The sequence below is a fragment of the Manis javanica genome, chromosome 8 (assembly GCF_040802235.1).
Source record: "Manis javanica isolate MJ-LG chromosome 8, MJ_LKY, whole genome shotgun sequence".
NCBI lineage: Eukaryota > Metazoa > Chordata > Mammalia > Pholidota > Manidae > Manis > Manis javanica.
In genome coordinates this window covers 21,133,545-21,159,410 of record NC_133163.1, presented here as the reverse complement: position 1 = coordinate 21,159,410, position 25,866 = coordinate 21,133,545, and the positions used below count along the sequence as shown (strand labels likewise).

Here is a 25,866-nt window from a genome sequence, read left to right as displayed (position 1 = left end):
GCATGGGTTGGTCCTGAACTCTGGCCAAGAGAATGTGCATTTCCCCTTCTCACCCAGAATGGAGGCAGCTGAGGACCCAGAGTAGCTTGGGTCAGCACCCTTTCACCACCCTGCACCCCCAGCGGTGTGAATGAGAGACAAACTTGAACCATGCTGAGCCACTGAAATCTTGAAGTTGTTAGAGCAGGTAGCCTCCTGGACAAGGACATTATATAAATTATTTAAATTCTATTAATCTATATTAATATATAATATAAAATATATTAAATATATGTAAAGTATAATATAAAGTACATCATTAATATAATATATAATGCCTATTAATATATTAGTTGTTGGTATGCTAGTATTTCTTACATCAATATTAATATTGGTAGCAGAACACAGGGCAAAGCACTGAAACTTAATAAGCCTTAGTTCCCTCCTCTGTGAAGACGGAGGGCATTTTTCTGCTTATCTCACAGGCTATCATAAGAATCAAATAAAATTGTATACTTGAAAGCTTTCTGAACGCAAGTCTGGTTTTTATCTATAATAAAATTTTCCAAGCTGCTATTACAAATGTCTGTATGTGATTTTCTGAGGCCAAGTTCATGACTGTACCTCCAGTGGGGACCAGGTGACCTTTCTTTACTCCAAGTCAGGAAGACCTTACCCTGAGCTGGAGCAACTGCCTCATACTTGGTATCACCTAAGCAGATATGAACTGAAAATCATTCGTTAGGATAATTTTTGGCACTGGATGGGAGACAGATGGGTGGATACATTCAAATGTAAATTCACTGATAATGGATCCATTTCAAAAAATAAGACTACTACCTGCTAATCTCCATGTGAGGGGCTTTATTTATAGTCTCAAATTTTTAAGTTTCTTTTCCCAAGTCTGACCCAGAATTCTCTTTCTGGAGGGTCACATGGAATGAAAAGGAAGACAGATGCATTGATGACCCAAACCATCACTACCAGAAGAGGGGCTGCAAAATGCACTGAATGCTAGCAATTCAAGAGCAAAAATGAGAGCAAATGGGCAGGTATGGGGCACACATGTGCTCACTCTCCAAACTCCAGTCCACTCCTGGGATTACTTCCAGACTCTTCTGGGTAGTGCTACTGTGCATACAGCAACAAAAAGTTCTGCCAATACCATATTTAAAGTGGGTGATATCAGACACCTTCAGTGAACATCACCTCTTTATTTTGCAATTAGTGGCCTCAATCTAAATGATGCCATAGTAACAGGCAACCCCAGCATCTTGGTGGCTTACAATTACAAAGATTTATTCCTCCCATAACACCTGTCGAGAATGAGCTGCAGCCAATTCCCGTCATTCCAGGAGAGCACAGGCTGGAAGAGCAGCCCCTGGTGGATATCACTCATCTGGAGCGCTGCCCTAGGAATTCAGATGCAGGCTCACAGAATCTATGTCTAAGCATTTAGAAGTGTAGACCAGACTATACTTTAAATAGAGTATGTCCTATCCTCCTTAACCAATAGATGTTTGTAACAACCCATAAATCCAAGATGGAATTGCATCTTCCTGGACTCCTCGGAGCTCCGAGAACCATCACCGTGAAGGGAGGAGTGGCAGTTGGCCTGAGGCCCATGCCCCTCCCCTCCCCTGCTCCACCTGCACAGTGAAGGCTACCCCTATTCACAAGTCCAAGCTCTATTCCCTGCCCCTGCAGGCCTGGGGTGCTGCCCGTGTGTGCACAGGTCCAGGAAGAGGCTGGGAGGCGGGTCTGCCGCTGTCTGGGCAGAGGACTCTGGGTACATGGGCTGTGGTCTAGAAGGTGGGAGTGGGGACAGGTGAAGCCAGAAGAGCACCAAAACAGGTCGAAGCCAGGGTCTGAAGGTGGCATGTGGATGACTTGGATAAAGGGAAAAAGGAATGGCCATGGAAGCTTGTAGAAATCTGTCCTGGAAGTGTTACTTCTACCTGAATTTCACTGGCCAAAAAGCAATTCATGTGGCCAAGCCTGACATCAATGGGACAGGAATATCACACTGTTCGGGGGGTGGGGGTGGGGGGTCGGTGGGGAGGGCCTACATCATAGGGTAGGACAGTAAATGTTTTAGCCAATAATATAATCTTCTCTCCTTGGAAACCAGTACTGAGGGTTGAGAGAGGAAGGGAAATATCCAGAATTGAAAACAATTAACAGCTCACAATCGGTTGCTTTTCTAAATGCAATGAAATGACCTAGTACCTTGCAAATAGCCAACGCTCAGTGAAAGGGAAGAATTGGACTGAAATCTGCCAAAGTGGAAAATGCCCCCACAAACCCAGAATCCTCTGCGGGAAAAGGACAATTACTTGGCAAAGGGAAAGCAGTAAGTCTCCCGGGATACATTCTGGCTCAAACTAATAATGTGTTGCTTGAGGCAACTAATTTGTACAAACAAACCAATCGTGAGGAGGAGCCAGGAGGAGGCAATTCATGAAAGTAAACCTGGCAGTTGCTCCCTCTCCCCACCAGCCTCCCTCCCATCTCTTCTCAGGGAAGCTTTTCTTCCTAATTCCAATTCTGCAGAAAAATGCCATGGACACAAAGGTTTCACAAGGCATACAGATTGAGCAAGCCCACCCTTCAGTCAATGGGAGCTGGAAGAATTAAGAAACTGCCTTTCAGTAGAGGCAGTTTATAAAAACTAGCCAAGGACATAAAATACAACTTCCTTGGGGTTCAGTTTAGTTGTTTTTTCACAACTTTAAGAGATGTTCTTCCAACAGCCTAAATCCTAGCTCTAAAATCTGAGGAATTCTGAAAACTACATTATATTGCTCTCATCATAATGGCTACTCCTGGTTCTAGACCCGGAACTTTAGATAGCTGCTCTCATGTAGACCTCAGAAAAAACCTGCAAGCTCAGTATTATCATTAGTATTTCCATTCTACAGTTAAGGAGACTAAAGGTCAATGACATGAAATAATTTGCTGAGTAGCAGAGAGCAGGGAAATAGCAGAGCTGGTGTTTGTGGTCTGTGCAACCAAGAAGATACTACTTTCAGTTACGCTATGTATAGCTTCCTACCAGGAGTAAACAATCAGCATTATGTCAGTGAAAAGTTAAACGCAAGTACATGACAGCAGTATTTGAAATACTAGTGCCCCCCTCCAGCAAAAAGGCCCAGCACTCACCCCCCAAATAGGCCAGTCCCCAAACACACACATCTATCATAAAAGAAATTTTTATATCAGCAGACTCAGAGACTCCAAGAAGGAAGTAGTGGTTACCAAAGGGGAGGGGTGTGAGATGGTGGGTTAGGAGAGAGGGAGAAGGGGATTGAGGGGTATTGTGCTTAGTAGACATGGTGTAAGGGCTCATGGGGAAAATAGTGTAGCACAGAAAAAGCAAATAGTGAATCTGTGCCATCTTACTCCACTGATGGACAGTGACTGCATTGGGGTATGGGTGAGGACTTGATAATATGGGTAAATGTAGTAACCACATTGTTTTTTCATGTGAAACCTTCATAAAAGTGTATATCAATAATACCTTAATAAAAAATTTTTTAAAAAAAGAAAATTTTAAATAGCTCCAGAACATATTTAATTTTCAAAATGGAAATATTGTCATTATCTTTTTCTGATTTTTAGAGAGATCTATGAATATTATAAATGATTCAGATCCTATAGAAACAGATGTTAAGGAACGTCCTTCACTCTTCCCAAGATAACCAATGTTAGCAGTTTGGAACATATACCCTATCAAACTTCTTCTATATATTTAGAAACAGAACTGGTAGATAGTGTGATGTACCCACACCATGTGTGCACATGCATGTGCTAATATAGCAAAACTATATATATATATAGGCCAATATAGCAAAATTATTATACATTCTATTGTGTAGCCTATGTTTATCAGTTAACAGTATAATTGGGGCACTTTTCATGGCTGCATAGGACTCCATTTAACTTGATCATTTGGTTGGGTATTTGGGTTTGTTTCCTTTTACTAATATAAACAGTGCTGCATTGCACACATGGGCACATATCTAATTCTTTCCCTAGGATAAACTAATAGTTAAAGAATATAACATTTAAACTGACACCAATGGCTAGAATGCCCCCCAGAAAGTTCATTCCACAATCTTTGCATGTAAATTCCCAACTCTCCTCTCCTAATACTAGATATACTTTCATTCATTTAAGCTTTTACCAGTCCCACAGACACTACTGTTTAATCTGCACAACTGACTATGGGGCTTAATCATCTTTTCATATCACTTGTTTGCCTTTCTGCTTTTGTGAACCAACCTAATGAATCTGAATTGGCATGTAAGCCAACTAGTCTAGCAGGATAAATCAGCCCCTGGGTGAACGACTAACCCATCTTGTAGATAAGCAAGGGGAAAGACTAAATTTGGGGGTTATTTAAGCATAAACAACTCCTTTCCTTTCTCGTTATGGTAGCTGTGGGAAGCAGGCTCTAAGTGAAGCATCAGATCCAAAACCCAGGTTCTATATCAAGTGGCACTGCTAATGATGGCTCCAGAAAGACTATCTATGGTTATCTGACTGTAACCTATCCCCATCTTGGCAGAAGGGAGAGGACTTCTAATTGTGTTTGCATAGTGTTAGGGGCTGAAGTATGCATCCCAGAAATTCAGATGTTTAAATCCTAACCTCTAGCCTCTAGTACCTCAGTATGTGACTGTATTTGGAGATAAGGTCTTTAAAGAGGTAGTTAAGTTAAAATGAGGTATTTTGGGTGGGCCCTAACCCAGTATGAACACCTTTACAAGAAGAGATCAGGACACAGACACACACAGAGGCAATACCATGTGAAGAAACAGGAGGCTTCAGAAGAAACCAAGTGTGCTGAGTCCTTGACCTCTGACTCTTAGCCTCTAGTAGGAGTTATTTACTCAATTACTTGAGGAAATACATTTCTGTCATTTAAGGTACTTCTGTCGGTTAAGCATCACTCTGTAGTACTTTGTTGTGGCAGCCCTAGTAAATAGTACACACAAGCACTCCACACACGATGAAGGAAAGTCAACTGTCCACTTTGCAGCACAAGAGCCAACAGGCACCTTGTTGCTATCACTTGAAGGGGCTGACATCGCGACCCTGGGTGGAGCACTGTTGACGAACTGCAAGATGCCTCCATGAATTTAGTCTTGATGCTCCTGGCTGCCTTCTATAGTGGTATGATGTGTTTTCTCACTTGACCCATCATTAAGTTGTGAACTCATTCTTCCCCTTGAAACAAGCATGAAGACTTAACTCCCATTTTTGAAGAAATCCTATATTAATAAAACATTAACAAGGAGCTTTTCTAAACACTGAGTAATTTAAGAATAGAAGGAAGACATGCCCCTGAGGTAAAACCAGGTAAGAGGGATTGTTTAAGAGATTATGAAGAAATAATAATATGGCCTTTTTACCCATAAAATGGAGATATTCAACTAAATAATCTCTCAACTTTCTTCTAGCTTTAAAGGTCTGTGATAGAGAGTCCAAATCAACTAACTGTCTTGCCAATGGGTTTCAGCCTCTGGCAAGTTCACTATGGATTCAATGAGACTGAGAAATGACAATGGAACATTCTTGGGATAAAAGGGTTTATACCCAACTTTATTCCCACAGTGGCAGGTCACTCACTAGAATTCCATCCACTCAGAGCGAGTCTGCATGCAGCAAGCCAGTCTCTGCCTCTGGGCCTCTCTGGCCCTGCAGCCGTCTCAGTCTCTGCCCTTGGCACTGCCACCACTCCAGCCTCTGCTCTCCTGTAGCCCTGCATCCATGCAGCAGCTGAGTGGCCCTGCCACCATGTCACCCAGAGCACTGGACAGTGCTCTTATATATAGTCAACAGCAATGTACTGCTGTATCCACATCAACCTCTACAATCCTAGGTCAAATAAGAGGACATCTATTTCAGAGGCTTCCAGTGCCTCACTAGAGGGAACACTATGTGTCAGTGTGGATAAAGTGAAGGTTCCTGTGGCCAGGATTCTCACCTGACCCTGGCTGGTTAGCTCACTACACATGTGTGGGCAATGCATCATTGTTGATTATATATAAAGAGCCCCACCCAGCGCTCTGGGCAACACAGTAGCACAGCTGCAAGGCTGCAGGAGAGCAGAGAAGAGGCTGGAGTGGTGGCAGCGCCGAGGAAAGAGACTGGAACGGCTGTGCGGGTAGAGAGGCCCAGAGGACGGCTGTGTAGGTAGAGAAGCCCAGAGGCAGAGACTGGCTTGCTGCCTGCAGTCCCACTCTGAGTGAACGGGATTCTAGTTATTGACCTGTGTCTTGCCAATGGGTTTCAGACCTGGGCAAGTTCACTATGTGACCAAAGAATTTGACAGCAAAACATTCTTTGGGGTGAAAGGGTTTACCCAGCTTATTCTCCCGGTCATAGGTCGATCACTAGTGTCTCTGCCTCCGCCCAGAGCACTGGGCTGAGCTCTCTATATAGTGCAATAATAGCTTATTGCCTAAAGGTGTGGAAGCAGTAGCCTAGCAACAGGCCAGTTACATCATCAGGTGGTTTAAGTTCAGTAAGGATCCAGGCCATAGTAACCCCAACCTCCCACAGTCTGCCATGGTGGAAATAAAGTTGGCTATAACCCTTTCGCCCCAAGAATGTTCTATTGCCATTAGTTTGGTCACACTGAATCCATAGTAAACTTGCCTGGGGCTGAGACCCATTGGCAAGACAGTCAGCCACTGTGGTTTGAGCATTTTATGTCCACTGATATTTTGGTAGCTCACGTTAACATTTTATTATCTTAAAAAAAGCATTATTCTTAATTCTTTTAAAGCCTAATTTTGCTGGATGTTGGTTTGCACAAGAGCTGTAGTGACCAATTCTAATCTCATTTACATGAGTGATGTTCTATCAACTTACCTGGAAAACTACTTAAAGTGGGTGAGTCCATCCCTCCCAGGTGAATTTGATGACCTATTATTTAAAATATCCAGTAAATATTTTAATAAATATTCAGCAAAATAATTCAAGATTATGACCAGAGGAACTCATTTCTATTTTTCTCAATTCTCATTTTTACACTTGAGTACTTGGGACCAAGATATTTAGAGGCAAGCTTTTCTTTTTCTCTGAGGTGGGAGGCCAGGGCAGGATGCTGACACAATGTGGCAAAAAAATGGAGATAGATGTAACTCAAAACATTCACTGGACACCTCCTTAGTCCCAGGCATGGTGCTTTGCTGCCCTGAAGGACCTGAGCTTGGTAGGCAGACAGAGGCAACATGCAAAGACCCCTGCGTCCATTGGAAGAACAGGGGAGAGACAGACTGTGACCTAGAGTTTGCCCAGGAAGAGAATGCCCCCCAGGGTAGTTTACCCCTAATGCCCAGTCTTTAGGACCACCCTTGGCACAAAGCAAGGTACTCTATATGAGTAACATCATTTGAATTTCATCTCAATCATTAGACTTTCTCATGTGGGAGGAACAAGAGTTATTCAGGATAAAAAGCAAGAGTTAGAGGCATAGAGATGGACCATTTTGAAGCATAACAGGAGGAACAGTATGCTTGGGATTCTGTGCATTCTAAATACTAAACATCTTTTGAATTTGTCTAGTTTCCTCCAACTTGGTTCAGTCCCTTAGTCCAGGCCACCGTGTATGCTATCTGCATTATTGCAACAGGTTAATTCTACCATTAATACTAACCAATAAAGGCAGTGATTTCCAAGTAGCAATGAGGTAAGTAGTGTTTTGAGATATCCATCATAACTATAATGGGTTATGGGAAAATCTGTGTTTTCTGTTGATGGTTAAGTAGGAGTACTGCTAACATATGTGTTTTGGTGTCTACATCCCCAGTCAAGAGAAATGCTTGTTTCACTAACCTCTCTAGAGGTGAGAGACAAGAGTGATCTATCATCCAAGTTCATGGACTTTCTGGATTCTAAGTGGTTCCAAACATCTAGTCTTGATCACTTGCTAGGAAATGAAGAACACAACATTTTTAACTCTGCCCCAATGAACTGGATGCAGAAAATGGTCCCTACAGAGAGCTCAGCCACAGGAGAGGCAGAGCTGCATGATGTTAACAAGCCGCAGTGTGAATCCTAATTTTGTCACTTAACCAATGCGGGATTCTGAGCATGGGTGCCATCACCTATAGGAGAAGGATCCTAACACTAAAAGAACACCACAGAAGGTAGTCAATAGAAGGCATACTGTTGTCACCTCCCCTTCAGGATTAGTGCCTTATTAATTCTGAAAGGGACTTGCAAAATCTCTGGTTGGAGACCACAGGCTTTTTATTAAGTGGTTCCAAAATATATAATTTAGATCATCTGTTTGGAACACAGCATCTTAAACTCTGTCACTCTTTTCTCCGATTTTCTCCTCACAATTGGTTCAACAAGCACAAGAACCTAGTTCAGGATCACAGAAAAGCTTCCCCCAATTCTCCATCTCTGCACTCCCTGAGGTAACTAAGTAGGGAAACAAAATAGAGCTGCTTTGCTCAAAGGATGTTTAGGGTAAGGGAGACTCTGAGAAGCCCAGCCTTAGGGATCAACCCCCCACTGTACCCACACACATCCACATGCATCAATTTTGTAAAAACATTTAAAAGATTACAGGAAACCTCCCCCCATAAGAACAGGAAAAACAAGATGGAGGCTGCTGGAGAATTGCCTAACATTTGAAAATACGGATAAGAGTCTTATTTCCATACTAGCTGCACCGATTTGTTCTCTTTCAATTCTTCCCCATCCTGAAGTTACATTTCAATTAGCAAATGCACTGAAGCCCTGGCAATTGGAAAATAGGTTTGGGAATGGGAGTCTTCCAGTACCCCATCAGAACAGTTCATTTATTCCACAAAGAACAAAGGCGTAATTTCATTGTGCCGGAAGTACGCTGGGAATATAAACTGAATTATGATGTGGTTCTTGCTTCCAAGAAGGCCTTGCCATTCAATGAGATAAAAGCCAAAGAGAGGTTATACTTTGCTCCCAGGGAATACACCTGGTCTGCGGAAGGCTTTCTGCAACCACTTCCCACGGCTCACTGCGTTCATACACACTAGCCTCTCACTGTACCAGGCACGAGGTGGGCAAGCCAAGGAGAGAGACTGGGGTTGAATCCCCACACTACCCTTTTCAGTGGTGTGGCTTTGGCCAAATCATTTAACCTCTTTACCTGTTGTTTCTGCATCCATAAAGTGAGATAGTAAAAATCTTTTTTTAAGATTTGTGAGGATTAAATGAGACCATGTGTATGTGTCACATTCCTGGCACATAGTAGATATTCTACAAATAGAAACTATTTTTAAGTGATATATAAAAATCCTTTCAATTTCAAAAAACCATTTGCAGATTATCAGTTCTTCATAGGTAAATACCATATAACTTACTCTTTTTTTGTGTTGGCAATGACTGGTAAAATATCAGTTCTACTTAATACACATGTGTGTTTCTGAGAAACTTTAGAGCCTCTCTGGAGAACCTTGAAAGAAAGCAATCATTAGAGTTTTCTTTTTTTAAAATACTGATTAAAATCCAAAATGTACAACTTAATGGAGACAAGAATATCAAGGAACCTGGGGCATCCTAAGAACACAAATGAGGACAAATTTACATTTGTTAAGGAAGAGAAAAAGGATGTGTTTTAGATTTAAAAAATCTGCTCTACTGTTCTTTGATTTTGAGAAGGAGACTATTATTCAGGAAGAATAATATGAATATTGCTGATATCTACAACAAGGTAAAAGAATTAAAAAAAAATTAGTTAGCTTATTTTTCTTTCAAGCAATATACACTCACAGTAAAAAAAAGTCATAAAATACAAATATCCTTAAGAAGGACAAGAAGCCCCTGCAACCCCATCATGCACAATGATAATCACTGTTTACTGGAAATCTGGGCCCCTGATTCTGGCCTCATGTTCTATCAGCTGCAGGAGGATTATGACAAAACAGGAAGCAGAGAAACGTGTTATCTTGTAAGGAGACATGCAGCCCTAATGATGCTCTCAGACTATTCCTAACCAATAATGCCAAGAGAAACTTTCTAAGCATCTAAAAACTTTTTTCACAAAAACCGAGATCTTGAGTCCATAGCTTTCTTCCCCAGCATAAACACCTGTTTTTGAGGGGAAAAAAAAATGTGTCCAGAATCTTTGGGGATATCCTACTGCTCTGGTAGAATTCTACTGTGATCACTTAAATGCAAATGAATCAGGAACATCTGGCCTACATTTGTTTTAAAACCCATGAGGGTTTAAGTACAAAGAAGGTCTGGCAAAATGTAGTCATGGGTCTACTGAATCTAGATTTAAAAAAAGGCCAAGAGGGATAGCAGAGCCTGAGACAAAGTAGGGCTAACTTTGTAAAACTGGGCAAGTTCATCAAAAAAATTCTTTCTGGTTTCCCAGGCCTCCCAACACTTTAGCAGTGGCATGTACTTCCAAGTCAACTTTGCCAGTTTATGTATGTTAGGGTTTCTGTACCTTGAGATCTGACCAGGTAGGCAGTATGTAATGGGAGGCTAAATTTATTTTTTATACATATATAAATATCTATGTGTGTGTATGTATACGTAATACATAGACATACATAAATTATACATATACATACATACGTATATATTATTTCAGGACTTTTCAAGGTCTTTTAATAAGCTAACATGTGCTATGAATCTTTAATAGAGGGGGCACAGCATAAACTAACACACTGCCCCCCCAGCATCCTCATTTTTCTTGGGCTTGGGCTGCTCTGGAAACACACATGGAGGACATGTTGGACTTTTAAACCCAAATGGGGTTCAAATGTCTGATATGCAGATGGCTCTCCCCACAGGCAAGCTCACCCCTTTCATTCAAGGACCCATTCAACAGACAATTACTCACCTCCCACTATATGCTTCCTCCAGTGTTGACATTCCTCAGTTTGCATACATGCCTGAGCATTCCAACCCTACACTTCCATCTACACTTCTCTAGTACATAAAAGAAAACAAAAATGGAAGCCCACCCCTTAACAGCAGCTTGGGCTCCTGTAAACATTTCTGTTTTTCTCTTGCCATGGACTTCCAAGACAAAAGGCTTATTTTTATTCTCTGGGCACTCTTACAGTTCATTAACCCTTGTAGAACTAGTGGCATTACAGAGCTACTCTGACTAGTCAAGGTGACAGGGTGCACCTGTTGTCTAGGCAAAGGGGCTCCTGGGGAGAGAGGGGATGAGCGAGGAAGTGATATCAGGGGTCTTGGCTATTCCCAGCTCCCATGCCATTTGCTCAGGAGAGCTGAACCCCAGAGTAATCATAATGCTGCCCCCCAGCTCTGCCCCACACTCTGACTTAAGCAAGGTGAGGGGTTTTGTTCGCTTTCTTCCTCCTAATTGTCCCCTTGGTGAGAAAATGAGAAGAAAAAGTAGGCTGATCACAGCATCTTTCCTCATAATTATGCAGGGAATCAGGACTCCCCTGCAGGGCTGCCAACCCCCTGCAGAACTCCCATGCAGGGCACAGGGCCAAGGGAAACAGGCGGGGCCTGGGCCACCAAAATGCCTCTGAACAGGAGAGAAAGCACAGAGCTCCTGCTCAGGGCATCCTCACACAGTGCACTACCAGGGAAAGCCGAGACTGGCCAGCTGAGGGAACGCACTCCTATGCGGCCGCAATTCTGCAGCTCCTCTTCACCCTCTACTTCCCTCTAAGTGCTAAAAGGTGTGGGGGTAGGGTGCAGAGAAATGACAAAAGTCTCCGGAGGCAGCTCCTCCCAAGAGTCCTGAGCCCTGGCACAGAAACCAATCATACTAAACTTCACCTAGCGCCTCTCCACACTGACCCATGGCTTGCTTCTAAGAACTGCAAAGCCCTTCTCGGACGTCACACCATTATGAATATCTTTATATTCTCTTTAGAGAATAAAGTTCTCTTTAGGGCAATAAAGGAGTAGGCAATATTATCCTTGTTTCATCATATCAAAGGGGAATAAGGCACAGAGCTATTAGGATTTTAAAAAAATTCCTACAGCACTTTGCACTGTATGAAACATCTTCACATGTGTTCTTGTTGCCCAGACTGGGCAGGGACACTCAGCCCCATTTCATAGATGAGGAAAGGAAGCTTTAAGGAGTTGATGTGCCCAAAGAAGAGAAAGATGAGAATCTGCTCCAGCCTCACAGGATTCAGTTTACCCTGTGTGGGTAAAATTGCAGTATCTCCAGAATCTCTAGCCTGGCCTTAGTGTATCCCCATATCAATTACGTATTTCCAAGGAGTGGAGAGAAGTAGCCGTTTCCATATCAATAGCTAATTGCAAGGGCGAGCAGAGGTCATATCTGGGCCAGAGAGGCTGGGTGGGGTCACTTCTTCTGCAGCTGGGTGGCGAGAGATGTGGGAGAGCAGAAGTGGACGACTGCTTGTAAGAAATGAACGGATTTCTCCCACTTTACTTCTCCCTTTGACTGATTTCGGTTTCAAATGTATTTTGCCCCAGGATTTCCCCCCCCCACCCCCGGAGTAACACCCAGACTGAATCATTCAGCCTCCAAGCCGGGCTCTCCCAGAGGCTGGCTGCTGCCATGGGCCTGGTGCCGGGCAGACAGGTCGTTGCCTCACTGGGGGTTTTCCCTGTGTGTGTGGATTTCTCTGACCCCCTCAGTAGCGTAACTGAAAGCATTTATGAATCCCCGCACTGTAGGCAGATAAATGCCACAGGTTTAGAAATATTTGGTCATTCTCCTAAACCTTGTTTTTCCTCATTATCCTTCTATCCTGGAGTTGAGCATAAGTTAAAGGCTTTTCAAACCAGAACTCCACCCGGACTGTACAGGTCAGGACATTCAAGAGAGCCTCTGGGGCTGCACTGAGAAGGCCTGGGAGCTGTACTCGGAGCCACTGGCCTCCTCTCTGCCTCTCATCTTCCTGGGGCCCTGGGGGCATCCTGCTTGCCACCACTGGGCCAGGGAGAGTGGTGGAGTGACATGCAAAGGAAAACTTCCCTAGCGTGACCAGATGGAGGTGCCCCAGCATCTGAGCCAAGCTGGGCTCTTGCCTAATGACTACAGCATTACATATCTTTTCTAAGTAGAGTATCTGAAAACTCATTTATATACCACAATGCTACAGGCACACAGCAGTTATCTGTAAGCACTCATGTTAAGGAAACAAGAAATTTTTCCTCAAGCTCTGCCTATTGTATATCTTATTTAAAATCCCTTTGATCCATATTCCTATTATGTTAATATGTGTGCGCAAGTTAGTTAGTAGTTTAAAACCTATACATGCTTAAGGTACTATACAAGAAGATATGGCAAAGAAATAATCAATCCTCCCATGTTTTCTTCCATATGCTACCTCTATAGCTTTTCTTCTTCCTTCCTAATTACAACCCTTAAATAGAATTCGTGCCTCATATCGAATTTACCGAGCATCATAATTCCTCCAGGTGGTAAAGATACCTCGAGACAAGTGCTGGGCATAGAAGCCACAGGGTATAAATCTGCAAAGAAGTAAAAAGCTAACCTTTTCAAACAATATGGCTTCTCTCTCACTAACCAACTTTACATTTCCCTGTATGGCCCAGGAAGATGACTGGTTAGCCAGAGACGGGTAAGATTCCTCAAGGGAGGAACAACCTAAGACAGGCACAGTCGCAGGGGGGCCATCAGGTGAGAAATTGGGGATCAACAGTGGTGAGGCTTAGAACCTCACCCCCCCTGTTTTGAGAGAAAGCTTCTGCATCCATGGATGTTTTAGTGCCCTTGTCTAGCTCGGATTAGCACATAGTCTACAGGCACACACATGATCATCTACAATTGCTCTCTTTACAACACTAAACTATGTTTTCTACCTTTATCTTGCATCTACCTACCACTTCAGCATTTTATTAAAAATAAAAATAATAATAATAATAAAGGGAGAAATGTGGGATCCACATATAAATCAAGTATAAAAATCAAATGAATATTCATATTTGACCTGATTGTTTATAGTTCATAGTGCGTGATCAAAACCGAAAGTTTCTGTGATGAATGCCCTTGTACTGTTCACCATGTAAGAACTTATTCACTATCTAAGAATTTGTTCACCATGTAAGAACTTGTTCATTATGCTACAGAAGATTGGAGACTGACAAGAATTAGCCTTGAGATGGATTAATGATTGTGCATTGAGCATTGACTCCCCTATACAGAATTTTATTGTTGTTAACAACCATTTGATCAATAAATATGAGAGATGCCCTCTCAAAAAAAAATAATAATAATAATAATAAGGGAGAAATGTGGGATTCACATATAAATCAAGTATAAAAATCAAATGAATAATCATATCTGACTTGATTGTTTATAGTTCATAACACGTGATCAAAACTGAAAGTTTCTGTGATGACTGCCCTTGTACTGTTCACCAGGTAAGAACTTATTCACTATGTAAGAACTTGTTCACCATGTAAGAACTTGTTCATTATGCTTCAGAAGATTGGAGACTGACAAGAATTAGGCTTGGGGTGGATTAATGATTGTGCATTGAGCATTGAGTCCCCTATACAGAATTTTATTGTTGTTAACAACCATTTGATCAATAAATATGAGAGATGCCCTCTCAAAATAATAATAATAATAATAATAATAATAATAATAATAATAATAAGGGAGAAATGTGGGATTCACATATAAATCAAGTATAAAAATCAAACGAATAATCATATCTGACTTGATTGTTTATAGTTCATAACACGTGATCAAAACTGAAAGTTTCTGTGATGACTGCCCTTGTACTGTTCACCAGGTAAGAACTTATTCACTATGTAAGAACTTGTTCACCATGTAAGAACTTGTTCGTTATGCTTCAGAAGATTGGAGACTGACGAGAATTAGGCTTGGGGTGGATTAATGATTGTACATTGAGCATTGAGTCCCCTATACAGAATTTTATTGTTGTTAACAACCATTTGATCAATAAATATGAGAGATGCCCTCTCAAAAAAAAAAAATTCGTTTGATCCCATTTAGGTTAAAAATAAACCCCATATATGTATGTATACTTCCAGGCATCCTTTAACCCATCTGTACACAACAAGCTGATAACAAGGATGCCTCTGGGACACTGCCAGGTTTGGGAACCCCTGGAAAAGGCTTTGGAACTTTGACTGAAATCCAGCTTCATCCACTGCTTAGCGGTGTTCCCTTAGACAAGCTTCTTAACCTCCCACAGACTCAAGGTCAACTAGAAACGGGAAAATGATACCTGCCTTGCAGGATCCTCGGCAAGGCCAGAGAGAATACACATCTAATGGCACACAGCATACTCTCAATAAGTGCTAGCTCTGATTAGCACGGTTTCTGCAAAAGAGGATGGTGCCCAAAAGCCACACGTCTAGCCTTCCGGTGGCCACAGAAACTGCCTCCTGCTGAAGGAGAGAGGAAGGGCACCACTCGTTCTCTAGTTTTGGTTTCACATTTTCTTCTCTGGAGCAACCCTGCAGGCTCCCTGTTGTCTCTTCCCCATCTGCCCACCACCACCCCTGTCCCCCATTCCATCTCCACCCTTCTTCTGCTCTGTGGCCTCCTGGCTGACCTCTTGGGGCTGTCTCACCAGGGCCTGTGACCTTGGCTTCTGGCTGGGATCTGCCAATGGGAAGCCCCAGTGCCCGGTCTGGGCATTTATTCCAACCCTCTCCCGACGTCAAATCTCCAGCAGCGGCTCTGCCTTTCTATAGCCATAGCACCTGTGGGGCAGCCCCTCTTCTGTGATTCTAGCTCTCCCTGCCTCCATAAGCAGTCCTTCCCTTAAACTCTCTTCAGATAAACCCTTTGGAGAGTGCCATCTGCTTCCTGCCAGACCCCGACCAAATCAACAGGGGAGGAGGTTTCTCCAGTAGGAATTGTAAGACTGTTAGTACGGCTTTAGAAAAGGGAGATACTAAAAATAATTACAATCTTTGGAGGCAGATTGATAATGTCCAGTTGAGACTATGACTCTGATTTTCATCACTGTACCTCTAGGAATTAAAGCAATTGTCACCTAAGTAGGGGGTGGGGGCGCACTGAAAAAACAGCCTGAGCCTAGAGATCCTGACTTTTCCTGCAGTGAGGAGCCTGCCTCCACCTCTAGAACAACAGGAGCCCTGGGACAGGAGAACAAAGAAACTTCATGCCAACAGATCATTTATTCTGTGTCAGATGTTGTGTAAGCTGTTCTACATACATTGTCTCATTTGGAGCTGATAACAACTTGGTTAGGTAAGTACTCCTATTGCCCCCATTTTTCAGATGAGAAAATTGGGTCATAAAGATATGAAGGGTCCTGCCCAAGGTTACACAGCTGGTAAATGGAAGAACAGGGATTCTTGGCAGTCTGGCTCCAGAGTCAGTGTGTCTCAGCCAATATATTATACACATCCTCCACAGGGAGGCTTGGACAGGAGGTTGAGAGCAGGGGGAGGCAAAGAGGGAGGCAAACACAGCCTCTTTTCCTAACTATCTCAGCTTTTGATGGTTGCAGGGACCTATTTTAGCCACAAAGCAGAATATCAGCCATGGAGAACAACCAGAATTGACAGTGTCTGTGAAAACAAAATGCTGTAAAAAACTGTGGCTCATGTAGAGAGAAAAATAGATAAAGTAGGTTCTCTGCAGCATTGCCAAGTACAAAACCAAATCCCATCCGAACCCTTTAGTCTACAAGAGGGATCTTTCTTTCTACTTGTAGAACCCCCAACAGCACACAGCATGAAGATGAATGGTACTCAACTTTGAAAAGCAATTCAGAGACAAATTGCTAAACAACATTGGTGAGCAGGAGAAAGAGATATTGCAGGACACACACTGGGTAAACTCACCCACAGAGAAACTACTAGCAACTCTCTCACTTTCAAGGGAAAATAATCTCTTGGTCCAAATAACCAAAACTCCAAGCACATACCACATCGCCCCACTGCCACTGTAAACTAAACCCATAAAAAAGTGCTTGTTGACAGGCCCACATTCCACCTGTAAAGCCAGCCAGCAGCCAGCCATCCTACGCCTACTAGACATGTAGTAAATGAGACCATGCGAGGTTACAGTCTGATGTATAGCTCAATCCAGGCACCACAGAATAAACGTAACTGCAACATGATCTACAGTCTGGACACAGTGGCTGAATCCTGATTCTCATTCTGCTTCATGTAACATTTCCCTTTTCTCTGCTTAAAACTACCTCCCTCCTGCTGAAGAGCGAAGATGCATGGGCAGTAGGATAAAAGATTCAGCCTTGTGCATAGTACATACAGTTCACTTATCCAAGGAGAAAATTAAGTGACAGGGAATAGTATTTGTACCAGTCATAAAATAACACATTGAGATAAACTGTCAATTGCCTTCCCATATCAATGACCTGCCAAGCAGTCAGCCAATCTGTGTATGTGTTTTTTCATAATACAATTTTGAACTGCTTTATATTCTAGCTCTTTGACTGGATGAGCACACCTGAACTCATTCTGCAAACAAAACTGGCTGCAGAGACTTCAGCAGTAGTAGCAAGTCGCCCACAGTGACCTTGCCAAGCTCCCTCGTACCGCTCCGCTCTCCATCTTACCAGTTGAGTCGGCCCCCGAAGCCCTGCCACTTGGCTGCTCCTCAGCATTGATGGGCTGCAGATCTGTGTACGAGGGGCCGAAACTTGGACTACTGGTGTCCTCAGAATGTGTGGTCCAGCTGCTCTCAGAGGTCAGAGGGCATCTCCCCAGGGAGTCGAAGGAAGGGCAGGTCCAGCAGGGCATGGCCAATGGTAGGGCTGGGAACAGACCAAAACCAAATGCATACAATGTAAATAGTTGAACTTTGTTTCTCTCTAGTGCTTGTCTTACGCTGATGCTGCTCAGATCCTCTGAGCTCTCAACAGCCGTGCAAGGCAAGGAAGTGTAGAAAGTATCGTTCATGACACAGACAGGGAAAGTGAATTGATGGAGACCCCTCGGCGAGTTGGTATCAAAACCAGTAATGCAACTGAGGCCTCATGACCTCAAAGCAAAGAAAATCTCACTAGAGAGTATGAGTGATTTTAGGCTCCATTTTTATTTCTAAACTTAGATTTCAGCTTCATTCAAACCCAGTCCTGCAGCTCTCCCTTTACCCTCACAATTCTTCCACTTTCAGTAGCAAGCCAACCATCTCAAGAGAACTCACTAACTTAGTGAGAAAAGGAGAGTTCCATTGGGTTAAGGGGTATGAGAAAATATGTGACATATCGCATTAGTACTCCATACGAATGCGATATGCCTCTGCCTGCCATTGAGTTCAACTGTTACTGGAGATTCTGCAGCCTGCTATATAAGCAGAGATCTACAGGGGCTGCTGATGTGGGATACAGTGAAAAACACCTTTAAGAGGGAAATGTACAGGGCTTGGCTTTCTCTCCTGAACCCTAAGCACTGAATTCAGCCTTACCAAAGCACTTGGGAAAGTTTCTTTTTTAAAAATCAAGTTTTCTCATTTGTCTTTAGTTTCCTACCAAATGGTTTCTCTATGGTGTTGCATAAGAAACTTCCACAAATTTACAGATGCATTTTGAAAACAAGTACTGAAAAGGGTGTGGGCAGCAAAGGAGGAATTTAAAAGAAAGAAATTAGCATTTATTGAGGACACACGAAATATCAGAAACTGGTACAAATGTTATCTCACTTCCCCCATCGGTCCTGAGATAGGCAATGGTCTTATTTTACACAAGGAGAAACAGACTCAGAGACGTTAAGTACCTTATCCAAGAACATAGAGAGTTGGTTCTCCTGGCTGGATAATCAAAATTACAGAGTTGGGTTGAGAAACAGGAAGAGAAAATTGATATTCAAGAGGGAAAAAAGAATAAACAGCAGTATTTGTGACATGGTACAAATATGAAACTGCAGAGTTTTCATTCTGTACTCTTGTAGGGATTTATAAGACATACAGTCTTGTCTCTGTCTTGAGTACTCACAGCTCACACTACCTTTTCTTTGAAAATGTCCCCCTCTCAGGTATTCCTGAATACCAAACCCCCTTTTCTGCTGTATGTCTCCTTAGCATTGTCACCATCTAATATATTATATATCCAGTGTCTTCCTCAGTAGTAATCAAGTTCCTTGAGGGGCAGGGATTTGGGGTCCATTTTGTCCATTTCTATACTCCCATTCCAAGAACAGTGTGTTAAGGAGGAAGAATTTTCTTCTACCCTCCAAGGTACAGGAATGTCACAGATTAATAGGAGAAAAACAAATTTAATTACATACTTAGGGAGAATCCACACAGACATGAGATTCCAAAGACAGGGAGATGACATATATATGTCATCCTGAACTACAGGAGAAGGGGCTAGAGGTCTGCAACTTCAAAGGAAAAGGGAAGCAATTCACAGGAATATGAGAGTAAATATTTGGTAAATGAGCCACACAGAAAGAATGTGACACAGAGAGGAATTTTAACCAACAGACTTTGCCATGTTCCTCCCTGTCTACCACCCATGGGTTATATTATGATGTGGTTATCTATGGTGATAGCGCTTTTCCTGGAGCACTTCCTCCATCTAAATTATTTTTCTGGCTTTAGGGGGAAGGTCAAAGTTTCTTTCTCAGTCCTTTGGGTCTTGTTTTCAGCTCTGACATAATCTGCACATATTCGAGCAGCCTGGTGCAAGCAGGCACTCAATAAATATTTGTTGGTTATGTCAATAGAAGCACCACAGAGCATTCCATAACATAGAGACTGTTAAGACTAAACCTGTACCTATAAAACTCCCACACAGAGAAAAAATTCAAAACACTGAAAGAGAAGAATAAACAACCAAAAAGACCCAAAACCAAAGCTGAATTTGTCAAAGCTTTTATGGGACTGACATGTCCCATGGTATAGTGGATTAGACAGTTTAAACTACTATGGAAATAAAATTAAAACAGTAGGTTAAATGTAATAACATTATTTAAAATATGTTTCTCACAGGGTGAGCAAAAAAGTAAAGAATTATCAGAGGCCAGGTGGAACCCAGAAAGGGGAGGCAGAGCACACGCCTGATTTTAACACCCTGAGGATTTTGAACAAACCAAGGACACTTTTGAGTTTGAGTTTTTTTAATTTCTCATGAGAAAGTTGAAAGGGAAAAAAAACTCGGGCTAACCCAAGGTGGGAAATTTAATAGAAGATCTGATGCATAAAGCTAGAATTCCCAAAGGGCTCAGTTAATGAGTAAATTAGGAATAAACCCGACTCCCAAGCTAAGGATAGCAAAGAAATTGTCTGCTTTAAGCCTGGGTGCAGGGCAGAGAAGAAAAAGTTGCCTGAGAATTTATAACCACTAACTGTTTTACAAAGGGGTTTGCAGCTAAAATTACTTGTGTGGTCTGAAAAATCTCCAGTCTAAGAACATAGTTGAATTATTTCCAGGTTGGTAGTAAACTCAGGCACCTTGAAAAAACAAATACAAATCCTTTCTGGAAGGAGATACCTTAAAACCAGCATTTCCAATAAAAATGTTCCTCAGTTGGTGTGCACCTGGTAAGCAAAAACCATAAATAATTACATCACAAAATATGGAAGAAATCAAGTTACTATGAACAAGAGCCCAAAAGCCATCAAGGTGTGTGGGGTAGAGAGTGGAGGCAGGTAAGGATGACGCCTACAGAATCAAACCAGCAAAGAATTCAAACAACAGAATTATTAGGCATAAAATAAGTATGTTTAATATGCTTAAGGAAATAAAATAAAAGAAACTGAAATATGAGAAAGGGGCAAGCAGACTTGAAAAAGAACTAAATGAACTTCTGGAAAAGAAAAAATACTACTATAAATACAAAATGTATTGGACAGCATAGTGAGAAAGATGAAAAAATGAAAGATTAAAATGCATGGAGGACAGAGTGAGAGGATCTCATAGATATCTAATCTGAGTTCCTAAGAAGAAAGAGAGAAAGGGAAGGAATATTTGAAAAAATGCTGGCTGAGAATTTCTCAGAATTTATGAAAGATTTTATTTGTCAGATTAGAAATCCCGAGCCATCTCCAGTATGCGGTAACCAAAAATAACTCCACAAGTAGACATCAAAACTACATGATCAACAAAAAGAAGGACAAAAACCACATTATCATTTCCATAGACGCTGAAAAAGCATTAGACAAAATTCAACATCCATTCATGATAAAAACTCTCAACAAAATGGGTATACAGGGCAAGTACCTCAAAATAATAAAGGCCATATACGACAAAACCACAGCCAATATCATACTTAACAGTGAGAAGCTGAAAGGTTTTCCTCTAAGATCGGGAACAAGACAGGGACACTCACTCTCCCCACTGTTATTCAACATAGTACTGGAGGTCCTAGCCACGGCAATCAGGCACAAAAAAGAAATACAAGGCATCCAGATTGGTAAGGAAGAAGTCAAACTGTCACTATTTGCAAATGACATGATATTGTACATAAAAAAACCTAAAGACTCCACTCCAAAACTACTAGAACTAATATCGGAATTCAGCAAAGTTGCAGGATACAAAATTAAAACACAGAAATCTGTTGCTTTCCTATACACTAACAATGAACTAAAAGAAAGAGAAATCAGGAAAAGAATTCCATTCACAATTGCATCAAAAAGAATAAAAAACCTAGGAATAAACCTAACCAAGGAAGTAAAAGACCTATACCCTGAAAACTACAAGACACTCTTAAGAGAAATTAAAGAGGACACTAACAAATGGAAACTCATTCCATGCTCTTGGCTAGGAAGAATTAATATTGTCAAAAAGGCCATGCTGCCTAAAGCAATCTACAGATTCAATGCAATTCCTATCAAAATACCAACAACATTCTTCAATGAACTGAAACAAATAGTTTTAAAATTCATTTGGAACCACAAAAGACCCTGAATAGCCAAAGCAATCCTGAGAAAGAAGAAAAAAGCAGGGGGCAATCTCGCTTCCCAACTTCAAGCTCTACTACAAAGTCAGAGTAATCAAGACAATTTGGTACTGGCACAAGAACAGACCCACAGACCAGTGGAACAGAATAGAGAGTCCAGATATTAATCCAAACATATACAGTCAATTAATATATGATGAAGGAGCCATGGACATACAATGGGGAAATGACAGCCTCTTCAACAGCTGGTACTGGCAAAACTGGACAGCTATATGTATGAGAATGAAACTGGATCACTGTCTAACCCCATACACAAAAGTAAATTTGAAATGGATCAAAGACCTGAATTTAAGTCATGAAACCATAAAACTCTTAGAAAAAAACATAGGCAAAAATCTCATGGACATAAACATGAGCAACTTCTTCATGAATATATCTTCCCGGGCAAGGGAAACAAAGCAAAAATGAACAACTGGGATTACATCAAACTGAAAAGCTTCTGTACAGCAAAGGACACCACCAATAGAAAAAGGCATCCTACAGTATGAGAGAATATATTCATAAATGACAGATCCGATAAAGGCTTGACATCCAAAATATATAAAGAGCTCATGCACCTCAACAAACAAAAAGCAAATAAGCCAATTAAAAAATGGGCAGAGGAGTTAACAGACAGTTCTCCAAAGAAGAAATTCAAATGGCCAACAGACACATGAAAAGATGCTCCACATCACTAGTCGTCATCAGAGAAATGCAAATTAAAACCACAATGAGATATCACTTCACACCAGTAAGGATCACCACCATCCAAAAGACAAACAACAACAAATGTTGGCGAGGATGTAGAGAAAGGGGAACCCTCCTACACTGCTGGTGGGAATGTAAATTAGTTCAACCATTGTGGAAAGCAGTATGGAGATTCTTCAAGAAACTCCAAATAGAAATACCATTTGACCCAGGAATTTCAGTCCTAGGAATTTACTCTAAGAATGCAGCATCCCAGTTTGAAAAAGACATATGCACCCCTGTGCTTATCGCAGCACTATTTACAATAGCCAAGAAATGGAAGTAACCTAAGTGTCCATCAGTAGATGAATGGATAAAGAATATGTGGTATACACAATGGAATATTATTCAGCCATAAGAAGAAAACAAATCCTACCAGTTGCAACAACATGAATGGAGCTAGAGGGTATTATGCTCAGTGAAATAAGCGAAGCAGAGAAAGACAAGTATCAAATGATTTCACTCATCTCTGGAGTATAAGAACAAAGAAAAAACTGAAGGAGCAAAACAGCAGCAGACTCACAGAACCCAAGAATGGACTAACAGTTAGCAAAGGGAAAGAGACTGGGAGGATGGGTGGGAAGGAAAGGATAAGGGGGAGGGAAAGAAAGTGGACATTACAATTAGCATGCATAATGTGAGGCGGGAGGGGCACATGGGGAAGGCTGTACAGCACGGAGAGGACAGGTGGTGATTCTATAGCATCTTACTATGCTGATGGACAGTGACTACAATGGGGTATGTGGGGGGAACTTGGTGAAGGGGGGAGTCTAGTAAACATAATGTTCCTCATGTAATTGTAGATTAATGATAGCAAAATCAATTTAAAAAAAACTACATGAGACCAAAGACAAAAAGAAGGTCTTACATAAGATTACTTTCTAAGGAATGATGATTAGACTACCACCTTCTCAACTGCAAAAGAAACCAATTCAAACTTCAATGGGCTGACAGAAATACCTATCAAATAAGATTGTTTACTCAGTGAAGAGATCTTTGAAGAACAAGGGAAAATCATTTAAACAGACAAAAACTACAACCAAGAAAGAATGATGAGAAAAAGAAACAATATTATAGAAATAGAAACAGTACTTATAATAAATATAAATGAACTAAATGGGCCAGAAAAAAAAAGTCTGTCAGTCTGAATAAACTAATGAAATCCAATATGACGTTCACAAATGACACATTTAAAATACAAAAATTCATCAATGATGAAAGTAAAGGAATGGGAAAGCCAGGCAAGAGAAAATATTAATGGAAAGAAACCTGATACATTATAGAATACAGGGACACTTAAAGGAAAAAACATTACTAGAGAAGGTTACAATAAATGATAAAAAATTTTAATTCATCAGAAAAATATAATTCTGAAGTTGTACATATTTAAAAACATAGCTTCAAAATTATAATGCAAAAATTGACAGAACTACAGAAAGCAAGAAATACTCATCTTCATTACGGGAGACTTTTAAATATACCCCTCTCAGTAACTGATAGACAAGCAGACAAAAACATAACCAAGGAAACAGAAGTTATAAACAACAAAATGAACAAGCTAATCTAATGGTTATAAACAAAATAATGTACTCAACAGGTGCCTATTCTTCATAATCACATCCACAACTTTTATGTAAGTGACCACATGCTAGGACACAAAGCAAGTTTTAACAAATAACAAAAAACTAGTATCAAACACTCAATAAACACTAATCACAATATAACGAAGTACCTGGTTATCCAAACAAGTTAACAAGATAATTAGCATCCATTTATCTAAACTAGAAGACAACTTGAAAAATTAGAAATTAAGAAAAATACTTCTAAATGATTCTTTGGTCAAGGAAATCTTAATGAACATTAGAAAATATCCAGAACCAAACAATAATAAAAAAATCATATATGTAAACACCTCAAGAATGTAGGTAAGCAGTACTATCAGAAAGTTGTTCTATTGCTCCTATTAGAAAAGAACTGAAAATTAACACAATAAGCTTCCAATTTATCAAGTTACAAAAGGAGTTGCAAGATAAATGAAAGAATGTTACAGAAAAAGGAGATAATAAACATAAAAGTATAAGATACTGAAAATTTTTAAAGCACACATAGAAAAAAGATTCTTTGAGATTAATGAAATTGAAAAATTGTCTAGAAAGATCAAGAAAAAAGAGTACAAATAACATTAAGAATGAAAAAGGGTAATTATAAATGCTACATATATCAAGAAGGGAGCAAAGGGAAATAATGAAGGTCTTTAGCCCACAATATTCAAAAACAAACATAAAACTGTAGAAGTTCTAGGAAATTAACTTTTCAAAACTGATTTAAGAAGAAAGTTAAAATCCTGACTTGTCCAAGAAATCAAATAAAGTGAATTAGTCCTTAAAACCTTCCCACAAGGAAAATGTCAGGCCAGGTGATTTTATAGAATAGTTCTACCAAACTGTAAAGGAAAGCAATATTTCAATTTTCCATCAAGTATCCAGAGTACAGAGAAAAGGGTACCTCACCAATTTTATGAGGTTAGTTAGCATTTCCTAACATTAGAACTTTGTCAGATTTTGAATCATGTATAAGTACAAGCCTAAACAAGGTATATGCCTATCTTATCCAAAATAAGAACCACAGGTCAATCTTAATCATGGATAATGATGTAAGAATGCAAAATAAACTACTATCAAAGAGAATCTAATGACTTATGAAAAAGGAGAACTACATCATGAATAAATTGGGTTTATCTAGTGAATGCAAGGTTGGTCTAACAGAATGTTTCTCAACTTGTTTTCATTATTGCCTCTCTAAGGAGGCTTCCTTTACATGCTTTTCCCTAATCGCCCTCTCCCTTTTCCCTAATTACCCCCTCCCCAGTAGAATACCAAAATCAGGAAATTGATACTAATACAATCCAAAAACTTATTCAGATTTAACATTTTATAAGTACTTGTGTGTGTGTGTATGTGCACATGTGTGTGTTTAGTTCTATGTAATGTTATCAATACATAAAGTATGTATCCACTATCAGTCAAGACCCAGAACAGTGCAACAAGGATACCTCATGTTGCCCTTTTATATCCACTTTCACCTCTTCCCCTCATGTCCTGTTCCTAGCCCCCTGAAACCACTAATTTGTTTTTCATATTTATAATTTTGTCACTTTAAGAATGGCATATAAGTGGAACTCTGCAGTATGAGACCGTTTAGGATTGGCATTTTTTTATTCAGCATAATGTCTTTGTGATTCATTCAAGGTGCTGAATGCATCAATACTTCATTCCT

The 25,866-nt window shown here is 40.7% G+C and overlaps 1 protein-coding gene across 9 annotated transcripts in view; it reads right to left on the bottom strand.

Moving 5' to 3' along the window:
* The window catches only part of STON2 (stonin 2), a 154,978-nt gene that overhangs the window by 74,787 nt on the left and 54,325 nt on the right, over positions 1 to 25,866 (bottom strand). For all 9 annotated transcript variants that reach the window (XR_012133731.1, XR_012133736.1, XR_012133732.1 and 6 more), the window contains one exon: positions 17,520 to 17,717. Coding sequence is in view for 3 of the 9 variants with exons in the window: in XM_037017932.2 (XP_036873827.2) it covers positions 17,520 to 17,717 (198 nt within the window). In the remaining 6 variants the exon portion in view is untranslated. The remainder of the gene's footprint in view (positions 1 to 17,519; positions 17,718 to 25,866) is intronic.